The 20,461-nt window shown below is 38.0% G+C and overlaps 3 protein-coding genes across 4 annotated transcripts; all 3 read right to left on the bottom strand.

Annotated features, from left to right (window-relative positions):
- Positions 1 to 60: 60 nt before the first annotated feature.
- LOC111431902 lies at positions 61 to 4,326 on the bottom strand. 2 transcript variants are annotated; one of them, XM_023068626.1, is made up of 7 exons: positions 4,102 to 4,326; positions 3,603 to 3,733; positions 2,856 to 3,289; positions 1,278 to 1,588; positions 1,132 to 1,185; positions 533 to 939; positions 61 to 441 (listed from the first exon to the last, which is right to left on the bottom strand). In XM_023068626.1, exons 3-7 carry the CDS (start codon positions 3,194 to 3,196, stop codon positions 208 to 210), a joined length of 1,347 nt encoding a protein of 448 aa, XP_022924394.1. In that variant the 5' UTR covers positions 3,197 to 3,289; positions 3,603 to 3,733; positions 4,102 to 4,326; the 3' UTR covers positions 61 to 207. The 2 variants fall into 2 exon arrangements, with proteins under 2 accessions (XP_022924394.1, XP_022924393.1); XM_023068625.1 differs by lacking the exon at positions 3,603 to 3,733.
- A 661-nt stretch (positions 4,327 to 4,987) lies between these two features.
- Positions 4,988 to 13,854, bottom strand: LOC111431895 (protein ARABIDILLO 1-like). Its single transcript, XM_023068615.1, is given in 13 exon segments — positions 4,988 to 5,665; positions 5,775 to 5,859; positions 6,255 to 6,476; positions 6,585 to 6,760; positions 6,867 to 6,930; positions 7,200 to 7,294; positions 8,359 to 8,446; positions 8,944 to 9,071; positions 10,757 to 10,888; positions 11,074 to 11,154; positions 11,250 to 11,408; positions 11,609 to 13,018; positions 13,020 to 13,854. Coding segments are annotated over 13 exon segments (2,850 nt in total). The 5' UTR covers positions 13,053 to 13,854; the 3' UTR covers positions 4,988 to 5,488.
- A 577-nt stretch (positions 13,855 to 14,431) lies between these two features.
- On the bottom strand, positions 14,432 to 19,905 carry LOC111431911 (peptidyl-prolyl cis-trans isomerase FKBP20-2, chloroplastic). The gene is made up of 7 exons (XM_023068633.1): positions 19,695 to 19,905; positions 18,900 to 18,996; positions 18,580 to 18,794; positions 18,330 to 18,439; positions 17,229 to 17,337; positions 17,011 to 17,087; positions 14,432 to 14,937 (listed from the first exon to the last, which is right to left on the bottom strand). The coding sequence occupies exons 1-7, from the start codon at positions 19,744 to 19,746 to the stop codon at positions 14,818 to 14,820; spliced, it is 780 nt and encodes a 259-aa protein (XP_022924401.1). The 5' UTR covers positions 19,747 to 19,905; the 3' UTR covers positions 14,432 to 14,817.
- Positions 19,906 to 20,461: the final 556 nt, after the last annotated feature.

Genomic DNA, 20,461 nt, shown 5'->3' with positions numbered 1-20,461 from the left:
AAATATCTTTATTAATGCTAGTAGACCCCATATTACTGTAACAACTAATAAATACCACTGTGGTTAATGCTATCTTTCATATTAACATAATTAATGAATATTTGCAGCATGTACAAATAATCGAGTTGATATGTGCAGATGAGAGCATGGCATGGAAATATACATTAGTAGAACAAAGAAGGATTAACAACATATTCTAACCTCCACCTAACCTGTTGCTTTCCTACGCTGCTTACTCGAACCAGTTTTTCGCCTTCCTCCCCGCTTTCTAGTTTTCTTAGGGGATGAAGTAGGTTTTGTTTTCTGCACCATGTTGGGCTCCTTGTTCTTTGAGGTCAAGTCAGCTTCAGAAGTGATTTTCTGCTCCCCTAATTTCTGAACCTTGCCGGAAAATTGCAACTCTTCCTTCACTGCGGAATCTTGCATTACAACTTTCTGAGTCTGCAAACATACAAATCAGGAGTTCCAATGCTCAGAACTATCCTGTTTCTTTTGTTTCGTTAAAAATAAATAAATATAAGAGGAAACTTACAATTCCACAATCCACGTTCTGCATCATAGCAGGAAGTAGCATGACCTCTCCATGAGTTTTAATTGCAGTTTCGGGCATAAGTACATCTAACGCATGCTCGGATATGAGTTGTGATGCTTCATGCAAAGACCTAACTAAGTCCACGTTTCCATCTTCGGGTGAAGCGGGATCATCAGTTGATGCAAGAAAGCATAGCTGATTGATTGAAGAGAATTTCATGGGATTTTCAGTCACCACCTTCTCAATTCTGTTCTTCAACTCGTGAACTTTTGACTGTGCAGCCTCGATTTTTAGAAAGATGTCTTCCAAATAATTGTCGTTATCTCCCCACATAGAAGGTGCCCATCCATCAGTTGCCATTGCTCCGAAGTCATTGATGTCATCACGTTTCATATTCCTTGTTTTGTCTGTAGAGAACAGGGCAGAGAATCAATGGCCTACTAATCGCTAACATGAGCCAGGAGCTCTTCAAACATAGATAGTCATTTCAAACAAAAAAGGATATCACATACCCCAAGAAAAATGTAATCATAAGATACAATGTACAGAACTATGCCATCCAACAGTCAAAAAGTAATATTACGATCAACTTCACTTACCTAATTTAGAAGTATCTTCCAAAGACATGTCATCAGCAAGAGACCTCTTCTTCTCTGGAGTAACGAAAGAAGACTGCCATGTCACAGAGGGAGACAGAGACAGTAGGGAAAAAAGCATTGCATAGAAATAGTTGAGGAGTTGATACCATAATAGGAGAACAGATTATGATGCGCCATATATGAAGCTACTTCAGTAGTCTCTTCACTTTTCTTCCTTCTCTTTCTTTTCATAACCCTGTGTCTCTGAGTGTGACTTGAGAATCCTGTTGACTTCACATCTAAACCTTCCGTTGAGAAGTGTTCGTAGACAGACTGCTTTCTTTGATCAAATAATGCAAGTTCTCTGTCGTATTTTAATGATTGAGACTGAAGTTTCTTAATTTGCAGTTCTAACCATCTACACCGCCACATAAGAGGACTAATAAACTTCCTCCAGTGAACTGTCAACTTTTTCTTCCTAGAAAGTAAGATGCACGTATAAACACGTGAATATCATATAAAGTTGAGGAGGGAGAGGATAAAATATTTGAGGGATATGTAAGATTGATTGTCTTGTTGAGCTGTATCTGCCCTAGTCCAACAATACATATTTCAAAAGGAATTCAACTCAAATTTAGAACATTTTGTTTTGATAAAAGGAAAATCAAACTTTCATCGAGAAAGTAAGGAAGAAATACAAGAGGGCCAACAATGGCCATAATAAAACAAAGACAGTAAGGACTAGCCCAATGAACAAGAAAAATGATCCGATATAAGAGAATACAGCCTAACGAATAATTACATAAATATTCAGAGCCTTGCTTGAGTTATTAAATCTAGCTAAGGATCAAACCTCCTCCATATCCTCTTAAGATTCCGTTTGTTCATTATAAGAAGGTTTGCATTTAATAAAATTGTAAACATCATGAAGCTATGGAGAAATATTTTCATCGTTAACAAGGCTACTTATATTAAAAAACAAACCCTACATTATGTTTTATGAAGGCTACTTTTCCCTTACAACTGACAAAGCCGAATGACCGTACTACACATAAATTCCTTTTCTATCCCTCCTAGAAGAAGTATGCATAAAAATCATCGGGCTAGAAAGAAATTTAAGCAATTATTGAACTAAAGCTTTCACGCAGCTGTATTTGATTCGAGCAACTATTGCTATCCTTTGGGAGATTGGTTGGACAAAGATCATAGAACCTCCAGAGACAAGGGCTTGAATTCTCTTTTGATAAGGCTATTTCCTAAGCTTCTGAATGAAATTCATTAGCGGAGTATTGCAGATATATGAGTCTACTGAAAAATCCCAACTCAAAAGTAAAAGAGATGAAGAAGCTGCACACGATTTTTTATGCTTGAAGCAAAGACCAACAAAGACAAGAATCTTTTTTAATCAATGTTAACGAGAAAGAAGAACCTAAAAGTGGTATGACTCTAAGCAAAAAGCTCAAGGAAAAAAGATAAAGAGCTCGATCTCTATACACCATGGATGGTATATGGAAATCAGTTTCCATATGCCTTGGTCTGGAGCCCCTTCTTGTAGTTTGTTGCCTTTTTTTGGAGACATTTTTTTTATGTCTTTATAATTTTTCATTTTTTCTCAATAAAAGTTCGGTTTCTCATAAAAAAAATGAAAATCAGTTCTCAAATTATTCATCTACCAATAGCACACATTTAAGCATAAAGAAAAGTGAAAAGAAAAAATGCAGACATGCGAAAAGAAAATGTACTACCTTGGAAATACTTCGCTGTATCCATCAGACATAGGCTGCAAATTATTATCACCATATAAATGGGATTCAACTTCTTCGTCATCCAATAACAAACCATAATCTGTTCCAGATATAGTATCTCCAAACGAGCTTGAATTTTCCGTTGAAACATTGCGTTCATTACTAGGACCTCCCTCACAATAATCTGTACACCCAATAATATCAAGCTCCATATCCTCACTTCTATCTAACATCATAGTTTGTTTACAAGAGGGAGCTTCCATGTCACGAATGTTTTCCTGACCACTAATTGCACTCTGCATATCTTGAGCAGCATTTCTGTCCTCCACACAAACCTCCATCAAAGCTTCCTCCTTCACTTTTGATCAATTTTCAAGTCCCATGCTATTGTAGGCCCAATTAAGGCACTCTTGAGAGCAATCAGGCAATTACATCTAAACAAATGAACAGCATCAGAATGCAATACACGTACACCAATACTTATTCAGAGTCAATCACAAGTAACTAAAGTACATGAAAATATTTCAAGCTTTCCAAATGAGAAAAGCATAAAGGAAGACTTAAATTGAAGGTCCAAGAATTTATTGTAATTTATCGGTTGAAATTGAAAATACAGAAAGAAGAAATTCACTGATGATGCATTTGGTGGCCAACATAGTAAGAACTCATCCTTGCTTGTTTAAAATCCATGAGCGCACGACAGAAAGCATTCAAAAAGAAGAAGAAGATGAGGAAAGTAGTCCTTACCTCACTGTCAATCCTTCTTCTCGGAAAGTGAGGGAAAATAAACGAATAGATTGAAAGCGCAATAAACGCGTAGATTATATCGCCAAAATAAAAGGGCCCAATTAGTGAACGGTATCATAAACCACAAAAGCCTGCGGGAAGAAGATCGCATAAGAAAATAATGGGCAAAGAAAAGCATTCACAGTAAAAAAGGACAACTGCCATTACACTCCGATCAAAAACAGTCCATTCAAGTTCAAAAGGAAAACTTCAAAAAGGATTATCGCCACCGAGACTCTTCAGCAAATAGAACATTCTTCTCAAAACGAACGCCAAATTAAAACTTAATTGAATTTCTACAGCATCCAAATTACCGAAATCCAGGAAATCAGAAGTGTGAGTGTCCCATACTGACTTAACTTGTTACAACAAAAAGAAAACCCTGTTCTTCCCAGTTCTCACTTTTGAACGAGTGAAGGAAAAACCCATCTGGGTTTCATCAGATTTAAGAAGGACCAACCTGGGTTTGGCGGTCGACCGATTTCGCGCGGTTCTTCCCGTGAATCAGCGAGAAAATCGAAAGGAAACGCAGGGTCGGGATAGCCGGCCGATGACTGGGTGAAGTCAGATCCGGTAAACTCAACGGAAAAGGAAGCGAAAGAGGAGGAAAAGAGAACGGAATTGAGCGAGAACTGTACAGTCAAAACGGGGGAAGAATTTACGTCCGAACAAAACAGAAACACCGCCAAATTTGCGTTCTTTATATAGTTTTATGATGCATAAAATGGGCCCCATTATGTCTTAACCATGGGGTCCACCCTCATGTTTTTTCACATGATTTTTCCTTTTTTATTTTTTCTCCTTATCCCGGGTTAATCCGTTTGGTTACGATTTCCATACTAAACCTATCCCGGGTTAATCTGTTTGCTAAACCTATCCCGGGTTAATCTGTTTGGTTACGATTTCCATACTAATCCTATCCCGGGTTAATCTGTTTGGTTACGATTTCCATACTAATCCTATCCCGGGTTAATCTGTTTGGTTACGATTTCCATACTAATCCTATCCCGGACCCTCAACATAAATTCATCCCGTTTCTGACAATATTGCCCTTATTTGTCACACCACCACAAAATTCGATTCTCGGTATATATATATCTTTTTCCATTTCAAGGAGGAATTTAAGGCTATCTGTAAAGGAGCTCATCAATATCATAATCTCAACTATTTTTTAGGATAGGTGTAGTGAATGGACAACAGTTAGATTCATGTTTTATCATAATCAAAATCTTCAAAAACATGTTTTTTTCAAGTAACGTGGTATATATTTGATTTCAACCCCAGATTTTCCATCTCAGTTCATTCAAATTGTCACCATTTATCACAAAAAAGAAACTGGATAAACATTAAATTAAATGAAGTTTGATAGCTAAGCATCCTTAATTCATCTTCAACCAGTCCAACTGCAAAAATGAGAGCTAAACATTGTACAATCTTTAGCATATTTAGAACTTCTATCATTACAGGGAAAAGGCCATCAGGATCAATATTAACAACCAAAACAAAATGGCTAACCCAAAAGGGAGAAAAAAGGGTTTGAAGGTTGTGCTTCTTATCGACTCAGTATATATGAATTCTCGTAGAATGCAGACTGAGTACAGGAAAAAAAACGCTTCGAAAACGACCTTTTGATGCCTCTGATAAAGGTATTAGACCAGGAAGTAACGATGAAGCTGAGAAGTTCAACCATATTGTTTGTGTACTACTGGCATCAGAAACTCGGTATATGATTAATGAGGGCATTTACAAGAACGTCTGGTTCGGGCATGCCATGCAGCTCCATTTAAGCTCTATAGTTGAGTCGAGCACGAACTCACCATCTGTTGCAGATTTATATTGAATTTGTCTTAAAGGGAAGATTCAATGTTGTGGTGCTCTAGATTTCTAAGAACAATTCTAGAGAAGATTTTGGCTTGTAATGGGGCAGTTGCTGCTGCTGCTGCAGCACGCAGGGCTCTTGATGCCCCTGCATTCTGCATAAGGCTTGCATGGTGTAAGGCGTGCCGACCACCTGGGATAGTAAACTGCATATGGAAGAATACATGTATTCAAGAAAATTTGTGCCAGAACTCAAGGATGGCTTATAAAATCAGGAAAAGAAAAAATACTATAAACTCGAGCCCGTGCCCTTACCTGTAGAAGAGCAAATGCTGCACATGCTTTTAGCGTAGGCGATGGATTTCGAAGCATTGCAACAAATCTTCCAATTTCAGCTCCACTAACAATTATGAAAAATTAAGACATTAGCAAACAAGAGTAAGATGAATAAACTTAAGACAAAATGTCCTTGCCCCACAACTAACATCCCTTCCTGACTATAGCATTCTGACATATAAAAGCAAACAGCCAAAGGGATACCCTTTTACAACACAAAGTACATAGAATATTTTGTAAAGACATTTAGAGGAAGATTTTAACCGATTTACTAAAGAAATAAAGCATAACGAGAATAGATATCCATCATATGCTCAAGAGATAGCAGGCAATGCATATTTTGTTCTCAACAACAAGGTTCAGCTGAAGGCATAAAAACGTGAGCACACTAAATTAAATGGGCATGAGAATGCAAGCGCCGAACAGTCAAGTAAATTTCTCCAAGAGGTTTGAGTGAACCTGCATCGCAGATGGCCTGCTTCTTGAATGCGAGCTCGTTCTGTTACTTGTACCAATGCTGCAGGCGCTGAGGATGCAGCAGCAGAGGCAAATGCTTGTGGATCTGAAAATGTCTGGACAAATGCTTCAATGTTTTTCAATGCCATCCTTCTAGCCCCATCTAAGCTCACACTCTTGGAAATGCCTTCGGATGAGCTTCCTAGCAAGGCACATTCATCCATTCTGCAAAAGGTTGAACACTCTTTGTCATGTAAGCAATGAAAGTTTTCTTTTAGATTAAAGAAAATGAAGGCAGCATGTCCGTGGGTCTAGTAAAGTCATTCCACGAACCTCCCATCAAACATGTAAGCCAATGCCAAAGCAGCCATGAAGCGTGCCATTTTAGATACTGATGCATAACAAAGATGAACTAGGGCTGGAACACCCCCTTCCTCCACTATACGAAGGGCATTACCAGGGTTAAAGGCAAGATTCCAAAGAGCTCCAGCAGCAGTCTCGTGAACATCCTGAAAATTAAAATAAATAATGCAAAATAGTTTAGTGTATAAATGGTAAATATGCAGTTCAGTTGAATATTCACACATATTTCACAAGCAAATTTGAAATGCTTACTTCGGCATCTGAACGTGCCAAGGCAATTAGAGGTGCAACGCCCCCTTGCTGACCAATAGCAATGCTAAAAACCCCCCAAAAGGTAAAAAGTTGAGTTAAACCGGATATTCACGTGGAAAAAAAATAGTCAATCATCTGTGAAAGTAATGTCAAAGGAGAAAAAGCAAGCAACTGAATGGCAGGGATAGTACTACTTTAAATCAAAACCTTTAACATCATTCATCCCTACAGTTATTTTTTAAAATATAAGAATCTTTCTTGCAGTAAGATTAACAATCCTTGTTGACTTTCTATACACTAGGAGATACCATTTCCGAACCTCAAATTTTATACCTGTTAGCTTCAGAAACTGACAATCCCCACAGAGCACCAGCAGCCCTTTCCTGGAGACCCGGGGATGCATTTGAACAAGATTGTGCTAGAGCAACCTAAAATTAAAAATAAATAAATAAGTAAATAGAAATGTACATGCAAATGATGAGTGAGCTTATCATCATATAATATATTCCAATCAGGTATATAATTTTAATTTTATTTTTTTGTAATGGTTCACATTCAAAAGAAAAAATGGGTATAGACATGCAACTTTTGACGTAAGACAATTGGAAAAGCCTGAAGAAACTTTTGAGAAATTTTATGTGGGAGGGGTGGAGGAAGGGGTGGGTCTCATTTGGTCAGGTGGGCAGAGGTTTCAAAACCCGTGGATTTTGAAGGTTTAGGTATAGGAAATTTGAGATCCTGCAACCACAACCGTTTGGAGTTTATTTATGAACTCGATGCTCTTCAGTGTAAGGTAATTGTGAGTAAATTTGGTTCGTCCTTTTTCTAAAATGGAGCCTGAATTGGGTTAGTGGCACTCCCAGGTCTCCTTTGAAAGAGAGTCCAGGAGAGTTCCCCTTCATGTCTCAATTCATTCATTATCAAACGGGAAGGGGAGGGATATGCTTTTCTGAGAAGCAAGGTGGTTGGGAGATAGATAGTCCCCTTTGTTCAACTTTTCCTAGTTGGGTGGATCTCAAAGGCAAAGCAAAGACTTAGTGACCAAATGAGGTGGCAGCTCTGTCGTGGAGAATTTGGTTTGAAAGAGACAATAGGACATACAAAGAAGACGAGAGTAGCTTCGAGACATTTGGGAGAGTGTTAGAATTCTTGCTTCATATCTCCAATTAGAGTGCAACAGAGTACCAACTCCAGTCATTCTTCTTCGTGTGAAGTTTACTAAAAACTAAGTGCTCTATCATCTAATCAATGCCTACTGCACATGAAGAATGGGTTTTTTACGATCTCATGCAGACAAAAGATTAACCGTGTGAGATATCCAGTCAACCTCTAACAATATGACGGTGATTCAACGGAATGTGGATAGGGTCACATTAATCTATAACTTCGCAACATTAATTCTTTTCATTCATCATTGATTCAGACGTTGTACAAAAGTCCGATCAGCTTTTACATCAATGAGTAATTTAAAGTAAGGGGTTACGGATCTTACCAATGCCTCAACACCACCTGCAGCTGCAATTGCTTCTCGATTTCTGTCATCAAATGATAAATTCCATAAGGCACCAGCAGCCTCTTGCCTGTCCCATGAGACAAAAATAATATGTTGGATTAATACCTAATTATGTACATAATCGATGTTTTAATAGTTTCTCGCATGGAGTATCAATACAGTTGTGAGAAGATGCAGAAGTCCACCCAATGAACAGTCCAATTCTGTTGCAATGTTAAAAGGTCTTTGTCCTAATTCGTTAAAATGAAATCTCTACAATTTAAGAGAACTTTCCAACAAATATAAGTTTGACTGAAATTCTGACGCTAGTCTTTACTCTTGGCAACATCAATACTTTTGACTTACCAGACGACCTGGATTTATTCCCTTAGTGCATGTAATATTCATGGTGAAAACCAGTAGGATTTATTCTTTACATGTATGAAGCTACGCTATAGTCTATTCTCAACATTTTTGGTTTCTGATGGCTGACTATATGAAGAAGAGTTTGAACTGGATAGGATGATATTCCACACATAAATAGTAACACCCACAAAAAAAATTATTAAATCATTGCAAAACTACCTGACACCTTCATGAGGAGAATGTGTAAGTTGAACAAGTGCTTCAAGTGCACCTGCCTCTTGCCCAACAGCAGAGTTGTTTGTGTTGCTATCTCCATGGGCAGCTAAATTAGCCAATGCCCGAGCAGCCTGCACAATTTCAAATTGTACAAATTTTCACTTCAAAATTGTGAGAATTTTGATTTTTTTTTCTTATGATCAATGCATTCCTGTCGGCTGAAAAGAGTAATATGACAAATAAAAGTATCAACAGATATACGAGCTAAATGAATATTATAATAATCTTCAAATTACTATTATTAATATTTTGTGGTATGGGTAAATGGCTCCCAAGGATATGAACAAGATCCTCTACTGGAGTTAAGGACATTGCATCCATGTGGCCCCACGAAAAAGAATGAATGTTGGTGGCAAAAAAGAAAAGAACAAACGTCTCTGAATATGGTCCAACACATAAGCGTTTGCAGGTAAAACCAATCACACAAAGAATTTGACTTTTTTTTTTGGGGGGGGGAAGCTCTCTTTGTTTGAATCATGATATCACCTTGAACGTTTACACAAACTACCCATAAGTACGAACATCCTTTTGCTCATAATTGGCTTGGTCTTAAGATCATAATCGCTATTAATAACATGTACATGCATTTTAACTTTTTTGCAAGACAAGTTGGCTCATCTTTACTGTAGCTCAAGTGCCTGCAAGATAACCTTGCCTCTACACAAGTCTGAGGTGCTTTCAATATTTTGTAGCGATATTCTAACGGTCTGACCAAGATCCGAAAGTACCCCAAGATGAGTATAACCATTGCAGCTATTCCAACCTCCACCAGTAATTACCCCAAGATGAGTATAACCATTAAACTAGGACAAGACTAGTTTATAACACTTGTAGTGTGCCCACAAACATTTTGGAGAACCTTGACAGTTGGAAAGGTGAATGGAGAAGGAGCTCTTCAATTGTCTCCCTACAACCTTGAGGGTTGGAAAAGCATAAGCGAAACGCCTCCAAGAAAAAACTCCAAACAGCACCTGCAAAATCACATCTCCAGAGATCTTCTCGAGATTTTTGTCGCCCTCTTGCAAAGAATACAACAAAGTGCCCCCGATCAAAATAGATCGTCTGACCAAGATTCGATCGAATGTGCCAGCGAGGAGGCTGAGCCCCGAAGGGGGGTGGATTGTGAAATTCGACATCAGTTGGGGAGGAGAATGAAACATTCTTTATAAGGGTGTGGAAACCTTTCCCTAGCAAATTCGTTTTAAAAACCTTGAGGAAAATCCCAAAGAGGACAGTATCTGCTAGCGGTGGGCTTGGGTTGTTACAGAAACACTAGTCTCTATTAAACCAAATCATTTACCCACATCCTCCAACTCTCACCAAAAACATGTTTCCAAGGTAGGACGTCAAATCATAAACATCATAGCCAAAAACCTTTCTCCATCTGCCAAAGAAAATTGAATTGAGATGGAAAAGGCAATGGGAACCAACCACCTCGTCAAAATCCAATGGAACCAGCTGACCTTCAAAGGGAAGACATTGATGAAATACCCTAAAAGCGAATTAATTACTAGAATTTGCACAATGTGCAAGAAAGAATGCGATCTTCCATCTCTTATTTCATGCATCCTGGCTTGCATTCTAGAGGGGTGAAAATTGCTAGAATCTTTTTTATATATGAAATAAAAGAACCAAAATCAAAGCAACTTCAATCAAGATGAAATGTGATCCTCAATCACATCTGAATGATCAAAATATAAACTTATAGTATGCAAATTCTTTTTAGAAAAAAAAAAAAAAAATCCTGGGTGGTCACCTGTTCTTGCACTCCTTCAAACTTGCAGTTTCGAGCAAGCATCACCAAAGCATGCACACCACCTGCTAATGCAACTTCAGTACTACACCTATCATCAGCTGCCAAATTTGCTAGTGCACCAGCTGCACGTTCCTGAATACGCATGTCAAGCAAAATTAAAATCTATGGATTATGAGGAACTTTAATTACCACTTGCAAAGGTGTAATGCTTAAGGAGGATAAGGGAATAAAGATAAGATAAGACAGAAATAGACTATTCAGATACTCACAGATACCAAAAACAAATAACGAAACAAAACTGAAATGGAGAAACTTACAAGAACTCCATCACCACCAGAAGACCATTTAAATATCAAATCAACTAAAGCTCTTACTCCACCAGCCTCAGCAATCGCACCCTATTTTTATTTTAAAAAATCCATTATCAAAACTGGAAGTTAACAGTCTCTAATTCTGCTACTACTGAGAAAAATACAATGTGTAAACATCAGACCTTGTGTTCCTCACCAACAGAAAGATTCCACAATCCTCCAGCAGCCTCTTCTGCAACTAGTCTATTCATGGATCGTGCAAGACCTGCAAGAATATCAATTCCACCTTCTTCGGCTACTGCCTTTGCAACATTAGCATTCACGGACAAGTTCGCTATGGCCTACACAAGAAAAGGAAAAGCATGTTAAGTTGTTTCGGCTCAAACCTGTCAACTACAATTAATAGTAGCATTGAAATGTTCATGAGAAATGGGTACAAATGGAATACTACATGTCTCAATCATCACCATCATAATCAAATCAACCAACAAAAGTTTTGTAAAGTGCTTATTTTCCAGTTATATATCCATATGAAGTTTACCTTTGCCGCCTCAGACTGAAGCCCTTCCCTCCAAGACTTTGCCAAGTTTAGAAGGAGACATATTCCACCACGCCGCATAACTTCTTCTGCCCTTCCAGAGTCGATACTAGCATTTTCATCATCAATGACGACAAAGGTTGCAAGACCTGTTGCTGCCCTTTCTTGAACATCCTCTTGTGAACTCTGCATCAAACTAAGTAACAATGCTGCACCTTGATCGAGCCAAAAATTATCCAGACCATGCTGATTGCTCTCAGCAATACGCAGAAGATTATGAGATAATATCCACTCGAGCCACGTCATTATCTCATCCAAACTCTTATTTTTATTCTTCAACATCCTCCAACCTAACAACATGTTTTCCCCTTGTGTGGTAGTATCGACAAATAAAGAAGCAATTTCCTTCACAACATCTGTGAAAAGGGCAAGCAACAATTTTCCTTTATATTTGCCGGCAGTGACGCCAGCATCTTCTTCCAGAACTGAACAACTGAAGGCACACAAGATTCGTAAGCTCTGAGAAGATGACATTAATCTTGATACAGTAACAGGACTGATGTCAGTTCGTGAGACATCTAAACAAACCAAGCTAGGCAGCTTATGCCACTGATGTGAAACGGCACCCCACTTCATATTTGAGGTCCCAGCAACTGAGAGAAAACGAACAGATGCTATGTTTCCAAGGGCCATCTCATCTACATTCAGACAATCAATGAAACCAATATCAAGCAAATTAGGGCAATGCTTTGATAAAGCATTGAGAGCCTCTGCATTGACATCCCTAATTCCAGAAAGCCTAAGCCTTTTCAACTTAGGACAACAAATAGCTATTGCTTTTATAGCATCGCTACTGATCCTTTCACAGAAATCTGGCCCAAGCTGGAGGCTTTCAAGTGCCTCGTGCCGAGCTGCAATAGCAGAAAGTGTAGCATCAGTAATTTTTCTACAGTAATCACCACTTATTTCACGCAAATTCTTTGCAAGAAGAAGAATTATTGCATCAGCAGACTCTGCCCCGCGAAACCTGAGCTTGTGAAGATTCTTGCATCTAGAAGCAAGGGAAGCAGCCATTGCAGCATCAATTTTGTGTGCTCGAAGATCAAATGAAGTCCACAAGCACGAAGATAAACCAAGAACTCTCCATGTTCTACATGTTGATGACAAGTTTGCCCGGTCACGATAATTCAGACAAGAGAAAAGCTGAAGGATTGTATCATCAGGCAAACTAGTCCAATCTACAGTCTGTTTATTGTCCAAATCAGCAATCTCACTTTCAATTTCAGGGTAGCTTGGCAAAATCAGCTTCTCCTTCCCCTTTCTTGTCACCTTCCTCCGCACCCTCCGATTCATGTTCCAGCCAAATCCAGAAACCCAGATACCGGTACCCCGAACCTCAAGGAAATTTCGAACAACACAAACGAAACACAGGAATGCACCAAACCATACTCTTTAAACCCAAATCCCGGACTCCTTAAGGCGCTGAATGGGGGTATATAAACCGACGGGAACTCGGTTCAATTACTTCAAAACCCTAGTCCTCCAAAGAAAGAAGCTACGATTGCGTCAGAATTGATTGTAAACTCTTACGTGAACCAAAAAAAGGCAAGTTCGTGGGCAATGGGATGAGGAAAAAGAAGAAAGAACAAATTAATCCGGCTTATGGATTGATTATAGGAATGAAAATCGTGGCTCCGTAAAAGCTGATAGTTGTTGGTATCTGGGTGCGCCGGTAAACCCTGAAATCTGCAAGCTTTTGGAAGAAATCAGGACACATTGAATATGGTTGATTGAAAAACGTCGGAATTGAGCAGAAGAGATGAAAAGGGAGCGTAGATTGCAAAGAAAGGAAGGGAGAGAGAGGGAGGACAGAGCTAAGAAAGGGTTGGAGAGAATTGAGGCAATGTTTTGACAGAGTGGAAGCTCAAACCCTCAAAGCATGTGTCGTCCACCTCTCTCCCCTATTTTACTTTGTACTGTTGTGCACCAAATAACCACAGGCATATGCATACAGAGAGAGAGAGGGAGAGAGGGAGAGAGAAGAGGAAGGGGTGGATTGGTGGGAGAAGAATTACAGCACTGAGATGAGAACGAGGGCGAGACAAAAATGGTGCGAATGAAGAAGAATGTGATCAACTACGCAGCTAATCTGGGAAGGAGAAGGGAGCATCATGAGTTTGATGCTGTCCATTGTATTGTGTTGTATTTCTACCACATGGGTTTCCAGATTTTGTCTATGGGCAGGCCACCCCCACCGCTTGCCCTATGGATTCAATTTTAGGTTGCACCAAATCTTCTCTCTTTCATACTACCGTCCTAATAATATTAATTCTTGGAAACAATGTAGATTGATATGATATCCCTAAAACCGTGCTGCCTATTAACGCTACTTGTTAATAGAATTAATTAGTTACAATATATGAATGAAGTTAGAACTTCTAAAAAATCTAATTAAATCAACTTGGTTTGCTCTTCTCAGTTCGTTTATTCAATTCACTCCATCTTCACCATCCATGTTTGACAATTAAACCATCTAATGAATCTCAAGTATTGTCATCCACCAAGCACATAGATGACAATTTAATTGCCAAAATTGAATGCATTATAGAACTTTTATCCATCTCACCTCATCTATAGCTTTTGATGATGTCGTGTAATTTACTAATATTACAAATCAATTTGCAGTTAAATATATAAACATTTCTCAAATGAAACTAACTCTTATTTACCATGCATTGATCAGTGATCAACTCTCGTCATTTATAATCGAGTTATGAAAGACAATAGTAAACTCCTTTTTCAGTTCGACAATAATAGAATGGGATCGAAACCAATAATTTTTAAGATAATAATTTAAATAAGCTGTGTTTTATACACGTGAAGAGGGGTTCAAATTACTTGCAATGGTTGATAAGCAAAGTCAAAGCCATGATGGTGCTCCAGGGCCGGCTCAGGAGATCTATCCTACTCATCGGGAGAAGGTGACAAATAGAAAAAGTCCGTGCAACTTGGTGATCTGATCTTTAATCTAATGCAATCACTGTAAAAACATCTCATTTGCGTTGGGGGGAGGATAGGAGTTAATGCTTATTTTCTAAGAGGTTTCTCAGCAGAGAAGGCAATAAATTCAGCATATACATTGAGCGGTATGGAGTTCTTAGGGTGATTCGTCTCAAAGATCCATGTACCTCAGAAAAGACAATCTTAAACTCCTAGTTGCAAACAATATCAGAGTAAAAGGCTATTGTCCTCCTCTGACAATCCTTGACGTTTAACAGTTCCACATCAAAAACTTCAAACTGCTTCGAGCTGAAAAATGTGGAAGGCCCCACCTGAAGATAATAAAAAGTCGAATCAATTGAGATAAATCATCAGACATCACATCAGTCGCAGAAAAAAAAAATGGAGACCATCGAGGTAAGCAAACAAGTGAACATTAATGCGAGCATTCTGCCTTCTCGACTTAAATCATTAAGACATGGGTATCCATCCATCCATAAGTTTTTCAAGATATGGGAACTGTGAAGACAATTTTACTCCAAGACAAATCAATGAAGTCTATCCGCATCTCTGATTAGATAACAGAAATCCAGAATTCCTCCTCTGTCTTACTTGCATTGAAGAAATGCACAAAATAAGTGGAGCAGAAAACTACCAGGATCCAATTCCTCCTGTGTCTTACTTGCATGGAAGCAATGCACAAAGTAAGTGGAGCAGAAAACTATCAGAATCCAATTTCAGAGGCTGGCAGATAAGAAAGGACAAAAAGGCGAGTTTGTGGCTCTACGACAAGGCAATATTCTCTCGTATCATGCCCATTCTGAAGTTGTCTTTGAATTTAATCACAAGCTTCCTATTCATATTACTCGCAAGAAGAATGAGCGTTAACTTGTATATATTTCGGAAGAAATTTCCTTCGTTCCAAGAAGGATGTAGCCAAGGGAACATGAGAGAGAACTATAAATGACTATGCAAAGGAGGTTATGTACTGAGGGAGGAATTCACTTAATTCAATGGAGTTCGGTAGTTCTTCATCTGATTGCTGGAGGCTTAGGTTGGTGAAAATTTTATGCAGAAATTTGTGGCTATTGCATCTAAATGGGTACAAAAAATTTTAAGAGTGAATGCGTTAAAGAACTTTACTGTTGCAAATACGAGGTTGCAGGTATGAGGTTCTTAAGGGAGCTTGGTTTATTGCCAAAAGAAGAGATCTTATGAAAAGAAGTCCTAGAAGATTCATCATCGAATATAACATCTTTGTGAACTTTCCTTTTCTCTGAAGGCAGGAAAGTGTGACAATATTTCTTCTTGGGAAGAAGTGTGGATCTCTGAATAGCTCGATGTTTTTTTTCTCTGGTCTTCATTAGTTGGCCACTAACGTAGCTTTGTCAACCAAGAATAGCTGGAAGGCGAACAAAGGTGGTTCACATATGCAGGATAGAAGATTGTTCGTTTGATAGAGAGATAATTGAGCTAGCCAATTTCTCAAAAACGTGTTGGGGATTCCTCACCAAGCAACAGTAAAGGTTCTTGATCTAATAGTTGATGGTTCGGGCATCTTGTCATGCATGATTCAACTCAGCCGTCTAACTAGCAAATCAGTGTTCTGATCCAAAGCTGTCCCAAATTATTTACTATTTAGAAAGAAAGGCCCTTAGCATTAGGTGGAGTCAACAGGACTGATTGGGTTCAGAAGGTCATTCTTTTATTTTTCCCTCGTCCATATTAGTGTGTCCATTGTAATTGTGAGAATGAAGATCTAGAGGGTCTGTTTTTCCAATGTCCCTACATGAAAAGATTTTCAAAATAAACTCCGAAAGGAATTTTACCTATTGCAGTGCTTCTCCAAGAGGCTTGGAAATTATTAAGAACATCTACTTTGTTGGTCACTGGTTTAAATATAGAACCGAGGTTTTCTGGATTAGTAAGATTCATTCTATTAAAGCTGGTTTGAGGAAATTTTTGTAATAAGCCTTTTTGGGTTGATTTCCTGTCACCTGTTGGACGTTTGCTTTTGTCCTCTTATTTTGTTCAACTTTTTGGCCAATGCTTGCTGGAGTTCCTTTATTACATTGCTCCTTTATCTTGAGTAGGCGACTACCTAACTTGCCCCAACCTAGTATATAATCTTCTCCAATAGCGCTTATCTATCGAGAACCAAGTTTTCTGCTAAGCAAGAAAACCTTTTTTAATTTGTTGTGTACTAATATAAGCCATCTCATGGTAAAAGATAGAGCTTTGTCTAGCTGGAGATGAAATGAAGGGAAAATTAGCAATGGGAGGTCAAATTATGGGTGGTCTTTCCTTGCATAACTAAAAATTGCAGCATATATAACAATCAGTTATAAAAAAACTTAAGATGCTTATATAAAATTGAAGCAACAATCGTATGCTTGAGAACTCACAGGTGGTCCAAGTTCTGGTGGAATTATTATTCTCCTCTTTCCCCCTGGTCTCATGCCTCGAATTCCTTCCTCAAATCCTACAATATTTCTCTTTCAGATGCTACGTGATTATTTTCAACCGTAAGTCAATCTCTTCTTGCTTTTACAAGATTGGTGAGCGTTTTTTTTCACTCTTTTGTGTGTGTGTGTGTGGGGGGGGGTGGGGGGAGCTTAACTACCTGGGACCAACGCATTAGTGCCCACGCGGATTCTGGCGGGAGAACCCTGTAAGTATGTGCTGTCAATTCGACGACCAGACTCATTGTAGCCAACATAGTGAAAAGTCACCTGAAAGGGCCTTCAGAGTCACAATGTACACCAGGAAATTCCACTAATGTCAAAACCATGCAACATAAAACTAAATATTAATCACTCATTACAAATTTGGCTGTTTGTTATAGGTAGGTGAATTATTTTTACCATCAACATTTGAATTGTTGAACAATTAGACAGGTGAAACAAGAAGCATTTTTCATACAAATTTCCAGAGATCAATTGATAATTAGTTTTACCATCTTCATTTTTCACCTCTCTGTTGAACACAACTCACCGTGGGAAACACTCGCTCTCTTTATTAAGACCAATCGAGAAGAGAATACAAGACACTCTGTAGAATACTTCTGCTTTTTATTGTTTTTAGATTTCTTGGATGAATAACCTAGGTACGGTGGGGTATTTATACTGAGCCTAAACAATCTATATTTAACCAATCTAAATCTTTCTCCTAAAATATTTAGATCTCTTTCTCCTAAAATCTCTACTAAAATAAATATACTGGGCTCGTACAATTATTGGGCTTGACTCTATTGGGCTAGTGATGATATTTCAACACTCTCAAACTCAGCTTTGCCTTTCAGAGAGTCCTGAACTTAACTAACGGAATTAAAATTATCTCATGACATCAGAGATTGGACTTCATTTCCTGGAGATCCAAAATTTCGACTCATATTCTCCACTCTCTCTCTAATAAGAATGAACTCTTAATTCATACTGACATCATAGAACATGACAAACGAACGGGCGAGCCAAGCAATATTCATCTGAATGCATGCTAAATTCTCTTCTAGCCCAGGATATCGTCTAAGGAAGAAACACGTGACAGATGCCAAAGTTAAGAGTTAATAAGAATGCTAATACTGCACTTCACAGTATAAAGGGCACTTTTAACTACACCGTATTGGTTCGCTAATCTTGAATGTAACACCACTAAAAGATAAATATTGTTTATGCTAGACAATTGGAGAAAAGATATTGGAATTGTGAAGAAAAGAGAATAAAACCTGCTGACCATCCTTGGGGAAATCACCATTACCAACTTCGATATCCCAATATATGAGCCCAGAGTCGCGTTTTACATAGGTCTCCGGTGCTATTACCTTAACCTCAAAACCTGAGCCACACATTAGAAAACCTGTAATCTTTTATATACATTTGGCTTAATTCTACTCTCTTTTCTTTTCAGGTACATATGGAAAGGCAATGCCTTGAAGATACCCTGATACAGCTAAGGAATAGAAGCATGATACGAACCTTCTCGGACAAAGCTTGGGAAGTCATCAGGTGCATTGTTTTCTCTTTGCCTCCTTTTGTTTTGTTCTAGTAAGCGTCTTTCATCATATGGATTCTTGAGCTTTGTCTTGGCAGAAGAATCCCGAGTTGGAAATAAACCTGTAGTTGATAAGAAAAATAGCAGAATCTTTCGCCTGGAATTCTCATTGGATGATGATATATAAGAATTCTCTCCACTGAGCATGCACGGAAAATTTTCTGGTCAGCACTTATCTGATTCAAAATACCTTCTTCACTGTGAAATACAGAACACAATCATCAACCAATATTCAAAGTCTAACCTGCCGTGATTGAAACTATGACATGAGCAGCAGCGCTGTACTTGCTTGATTTGAGTTATGAAGGCTCTTGATTTTGGACATGCTGAAAACGCCACGTCTGCCAGGGCGTCAACTGACTGATTAAACCAAAGGTACAGGTAGAGATGAAGCAATACAATATTCCCCAATTCAACGAGGCAAACAGTCAACTTGCTACTTTATCTTGTACAATCACCACTAACCCAGAAACTTAATCTAATCAATTGTGGTACATATAATAAAATAAATATTTTAACACACCCTTCATTTGTGAGTTTGAAATTTTATCCATCAAGTGAAAGTCAACCTTAATTAGATAGTAAATTACAATTACAAGTTCAAACACAAGAACTCTTATTAAATCACCGCAGAACTTCAGTTTAATCTGTTGGGCTAGCTTAAAAATTTAAGTAGACAAATATATGTATATATATATATATATATATTCTGGTAAATGAATAGGTTAGAGCAGCTGGACTACGGAAAAATGAACTTGCAGATGAGGAAATAATGAGGAGACGGGGAGGAGAGATCAGTAAAGGCGATAAATCGCAGTCCTCTTCTACAAGCGACTCTTAAGCAAAGAAAACAAGATGATACGAAGCAAATTCGCATGAAAATTGATAATCTGAGTTCTATCCATCACAAGCAAACTCCATCAAGTAATAGCAAGGTTCATTGTGAATATATAAAAATAGAAAACACCCAGAATGCGAGTATAAATCTGTGTACATTCCAGCGCAAATAGAAGAAGATGGGGAGTGGAATGGGTCTTACAAGGTAGAGATTGGGCGGAGGTAAGAGAGGGCGTTGAGCAAGGAATAAGCATATCTTCTGCAAATACAATGGCGGAAAACGCTATGGCATGGCCGTTTTCCTCTTATTCCGACGGCATTATCTTCAATCTTCTAGCTAACATCATATGTTATCTCATCTCTTATGCCGCCCTTTTCCAAATTTCCCGAAATGCCATTTACCCCCCTATCCTCCTAAATGACCCATCTATGCCCCTTACACTATTTATTATTATTATTTTTTTAATACCTCAGTTATTTATTTATTTATTTAGAAAATAGGCTTTTGAAAAATAAATATGTTCAAAATAAACATATGTTTCTATTGAGACTTGCTTTTATTAAAGTTACCAATTAACTTTTAATAAGACATTTTTGTTTTATTTTATTTTTAAAAAATTATTATTTTTTATTAATATGAGGATAATGAGAGCCTACCTAACACTCAAATGGAGTCTACTTCTCAAATGGAGTTCAACCTAACAACTTTATAACAAGGTCAATCGTGCGAATCCTAATGAACTCTCCAATAGTGCCTTGAGGGTGCGTGAGGAGCCTTGTTTAATTGAGACTCCAAATTTTGTTTATTTTAGAGTATATTGAATGAAATAAAACATAAATAAAAAAGTAAAAACAAACGAGAACCTGAGTCATTTTCATTGAGATAACTATGCATGAAATTCATATAGCAAGAGCTAGACCACATCCAAACTTATGTTATGTTAATATATTCAAATCAATAACTTATGT

The sequence above is a fragment of the Cucurbita moschata genome, unplaced genomic scaffold (genome assembly GCF_002738365.1).
Source record: "Cucurbita moschata cultivar Rifu unplaced genomic scaffold, Cmos_1.0 Cmo_Scf00037, whole genome shotgun sequence".
NCBI classification, from domain to species: domain Eukaryota; kingdom Viridiplantae; phylum Streptophyta; class Magnoliopsida; order Cucurbitales; family Cucurbitaceae; genus Cucurbita; species Cucurbita moschata.
This window is presented reverse-complemented; position numbering and strand designations above follow the sequence as displayed.

Bases quoted from the DNA above. Each gene is read 5' to 3' on its own strand.
- LOC111431902 (XM_023068626.1), bottom strand. From the start codon at position 3,196: ATGGAGGTTTGTGTGGAGGACAGAAATGCTGCTCAAGATATGCAGAGT. The intron at 1,589-2,855 runs GTAGTACATTTT...CTTACTTTCTAG, and splicing joins TACAGCGAAGTATTTCCAAG to GAAGAAAAAGTTGACAGTTC. The intron at 940-1,131 runs GTAAGTGAAGTT...TGTTCTCTACAG, and splicing joins GGAAGATACTTCTAAATTAG to ACAAAACAAGGAATATGAAA.
- LOC111431911 (XM_023068633.1), bottom strand. From the start codon at position 19,746: ATGCTTATTCCTTGCTCAACGCCCTCTCTTACCTCCGCCCAATCTCTA. The intron at 18,440-18,579 runs GTTCGTATCATG...TGTGTGGCTCAG, and splicing joins CCCAAGCTTTGTCCGAGAAG to GTTTTGAGGTTAAGGTAATA. The intron at 14,938-17,010 runs GTGAGTTCTCAA...TATTATCTTCAG, and splicing joins CACCAGAACTTGGACCACCT to GTGGGGCCTTCCACATTTTT.